The sequence below is a fragment of the Pteropus vampyrus genome, unplaced genomic scaffold (assembly GCF_000151845.1).
Source record: "Pteropus vampyrus isolate Shadow unplaced genomic scaffold, Pvam_2.0 Scaffold16, whole genome shotgun sequence".
Taxonomy (NCBI): Eukaryota; Metazoa; Chordata; class Mammalia; order Chiroptera; family Pteropodidae; genus Pteropus; species Pteropus vampyrus.
The window spans coordinates 10,071,586-10,075,016 of NW_011888797.1; the positions used below are offsets into that span (position 1 = coordinate 10,071,586).

The window sequence follows — 3,431 nt, forward strand, 5'->3', positions numbered from 1 at the left end:
CCGGGCAAGAAAAGTCCTGTCCGGAACGGGGGTCGAGGAAAGGGGTCGGAGAGAAGGCGTGAGCGCCTGCAGCTCCTTCCTCCTGCCTTACACGGAAAGTGCCGAGCGCTCACAGGGACGGGAGAGTCCTGCCTTCCACCCCCCGGTATTAGCCTTTGGTCCCGGACCCCAATCCTTGCAGTACGGCCACCCAGCCTTTGGCGCCAGCAAGTTTCGGTTGCTCGCGCAGGGCGTCCTGCCTCCTTACCCGCTCCAAGTCCCGCCCGGATGGAGTTTGAGTAATGCCGAGGACCCCCACCTCCCCGCCCCGCCGGCGCCCGACGGGATGCGCGGACAGAGGGGCGCTGGGGAGGACCGCCCGCCGTGTGTGCGCAGGGGCCGGGGGCATGGATGAGGGGAGAGGGCTGGGTGGGGGGGAGCGCGCTGCTCACCGGCAAAGGCCCCCACTGCCTTCTTGATGTCCTCAACGCTGAGCAAGTCTGTCATCGACATCCTGCAACTGTTTGAGCGGGCAGAGCAAGTGCGAAAAGATTAAAAAGTGCTTTTCTCATCATTTCTGCTCATATGACCGGCGCTGCAGTGCTGCGCGCCGGGCGCACGCGGGCCAGACTGGCGCAGAGCCAGGGGGCGCGGGGCCGGGCGCACCGCCAGAGTAGCTCTGGCCGGCTGCGCGTCCCGCAGCCGCCCCCTCCCCCGCCCCGTCCGGTCCCGTCCCGGTCGGGGGTCCTCGCCATCCTACGCAGGCTGCGGCCAGGGCGACCTCCGGCATCTACGGGGCGCCTGCGTCACCAGTCGGGTTTGGAGGGTTCGCAGGCCGTCAAGGGCACGCAGGAGGCGCTGGCCTGGGGCAGCGCAGGGTCTCGGGTCGGTGCATCTCGGAGGATGTCCCGGCGCTTAGGGGAGGATACGGACAGGCAGAGGCCAGACTTACACCCTCGTAGCACCCTTGGCCCTGCTCCCATTCTCTCTTCCCTCCTACCTCAGCCTCCGCTCTTGTCTGTCCTGAATGCAAATTTATGCCGCAAAATCTGAGCGCTGAGGTCTGGAAACCTGACCCACTGGACGCTGGGAGGGGGTGGCCCAGGTAGGCGGGCTCTCCTTGGGCTCTCTGCGGGTGCCCCATCCCACATCTGGCCGCGGATGCGCATAATGAAACCTGATTTTTTTTTTCCTAGTCTGACTTTTGAAAGAACCCTTCTCAGATCCTCATAACTACTTGCGTTCCTGGTCTCCTGAGCCGCAGGTTATCGTGCTGGTCCAGACTCCTGCCCCCCAAAACTTTGGGGGGCTGGTGGGGCCTGGAGAGGCTACTGAAATCTCTCTTGGAGAAAAGAAGGCCCAGGTCTGGGGAGAGGGTGGTACCTTTAGACCACGCTTTCCAGACACCAGAAGCGGGTTCGATGGCCTGAACTTCATCTCTGGGAAACGTGACACTGAATCTTTCTGTAGCCAGAAACCAGTTGCGTTCTTTCCCACGGTCTCCCTAGGATTCGGGCCACAACCAGCTGCCTCGACAGTGTGTGGCGCACAGTCAGGAAGCCTGGGTTCTAGATCTGGGGCTGTAGTAAGTCCCTGTGTGACCTTGGCTTGTGAGTGTCCCCATTTCTGGGCTTCTGTCTCTTTCTGCTGTGTTGATGGTATTGGTGGTTCTTTGTGGTAGGATTTTGCAACTCCAACTTAAGGTGTGGGTGAGTGGGCAGGGGCTGAGACTAGTGGTCCTTGGTGGGGAGGGGCCTGTGGAGAACTGTCTAGCTGCCCAGTAGCTCAAGGTCCCTCACACTCACTGTCAACACTGTCCCTCAGCTCAGCCCTGAGTGGCTGCCCTTCCTGGAAATGTTAGGACGCTGCTGGCTCTGGCCGCCCCCTCCTTGTGAGTCCGCACCTACAGGCAATAGCCCACCAGCCGAGGCTGCAGCTTCTGACCCAGCCTCTCTTGATGTGAGGCCTTCTCTGGACCCCTCAGCTGGCTCTGCTGGCCCCGCGCCCCAGCCGGGCTGTTAACTTGGACATGCTGGGCTTCTGTGCTGTCATGTCGACCCCTGGGCTCAGTTCACTCCAGAGGCTTTAGTTGGAGAAACTCTACTGGTGGGGAAACTGAGGCCAGAGCGAGTCAGTGAATGGCCTAAGGCCACGCAGTGGCAGAGAGATGCCCACTCCCAGGGCTGCTAACTTGGAATTCGGTGAACCCTCTGCGGGACTCCTTCCCCACGCCCAGGACCCAGCCCTATCAAGTTCCACAGGGCCGAGCCACACACCTTCTCCTGGAGAGTCCCCGAGCCCTGGGCCCGGGGTGAAGGCTCAACAGAGGCTCTCCCTCCTCCCTCCATCTCTTCTGCTGCAGAAACCTCCCATCACCTCGACACCCACCACCGCACCAGATGATGTCATTTGGTCAGCCCTCCATACCCCCTCTTCCTGGCTCCTGAGCCCACTCATGGGCCTCCTCTGATGGCATCGTAAGAGTCCACAGATGTCTGGCTCCACCCCCTCCTTCTGCAGGAACCTGAGGCCCTGCCAGGGCGGTGTATCTGCCCCGGGCCACACCACGAGTTGGGAAGGAGACCCTAGGAATTCAGACTCTCAGGCCTGGACTCCACAGCTGCCTACCTTTTGGCAGCCCTTGTGTCACTGGGGAAAGGGGAGATGTGGCTGTCCCTTCCAGCTGGCCTCCTCCCCACTGCATCCCTCCATCCTCCTGCACCCTCAGTGGCTGCCACTCACCTCAGGTGGGAACCTGCAGAGAAAGGCTGGGCTGATGGGAAGTCCCGTCGGGAAGTGAGCCTGGTGGTGGGATGGCCGCATATATAGGCTTATGCTCCGGCTATTTTGGGAGGTGGCACTCCCCCCAGCCCTTGGCCCCCTCCCCTTCCGGTGTCAGGTACTCTCCACTGTGAGGCTGGGTGTCTGTATCACATTCAGCCTCCCTGGGCCCATCGGTCTAGGCCTATTAATAACCTTGGCCCCTGCCTCCCTCCAGCACCCAAAGTTGAGGCTCAGGCCAGGATCTCCTCTTCCACGAAGCCTTCCGTGACCACTTTAGAAGGCAGCAGTATTTCTTTCCTCCAAAATTCTGCAAGGAAAGGAAAAGCAAGCACAAAGGAATCGAACAGGAATTGTCTCCCATGCTCAGGACGGGTCTGGGTTCCTATACACACACCATCTCACTACAGCCTTGCAGTGCAGGCCTGGTACCTCTCAAACGGATGCGGAAACTGCGCAAAGACTCGCCGATACCTGATTTACTACTCAAAGCTGTGCGGCTGGTGTGAGAGAGGTTCCAGCTCTCTCATGAGATGATTGAGTGCCTGGCAGAAAGACATGATCTGCACGTTCTCTGACAAGTCCCTTCCTCTCTTTGCATCTCAGTCTCCCCGTCTGTAAAATGAGCTCAAACAGGAGCAAACTTGGCTCTGTCGATGGGTTTGGGCGAC

General features: G+C 60.3%; 1 protein-coding gene across 1 annotated transcript in view; it reads right to left on the reverse strand.

Annotated features, from left to right (window-relative positions):
- Positions 1-516, reverse strand: part of PVALB (parvalbumin) — a 15,994-nt gene extending 15,478 nt beyond the window's left edge. The window contains exon 1 of the mRNA XM_011387396.1: positions 432-516. Coding sequence (XP_011385698.1) covers positions 432-492 — 61 coding nt within the window. The 5' untranslated portion in view covers positions 493-516. The remainder of the gene's footprint in view (positions 1-431) is intronic.
- Between the last annotated feature and the right edge of the window lie 2,915 nt (positions 517-3,431).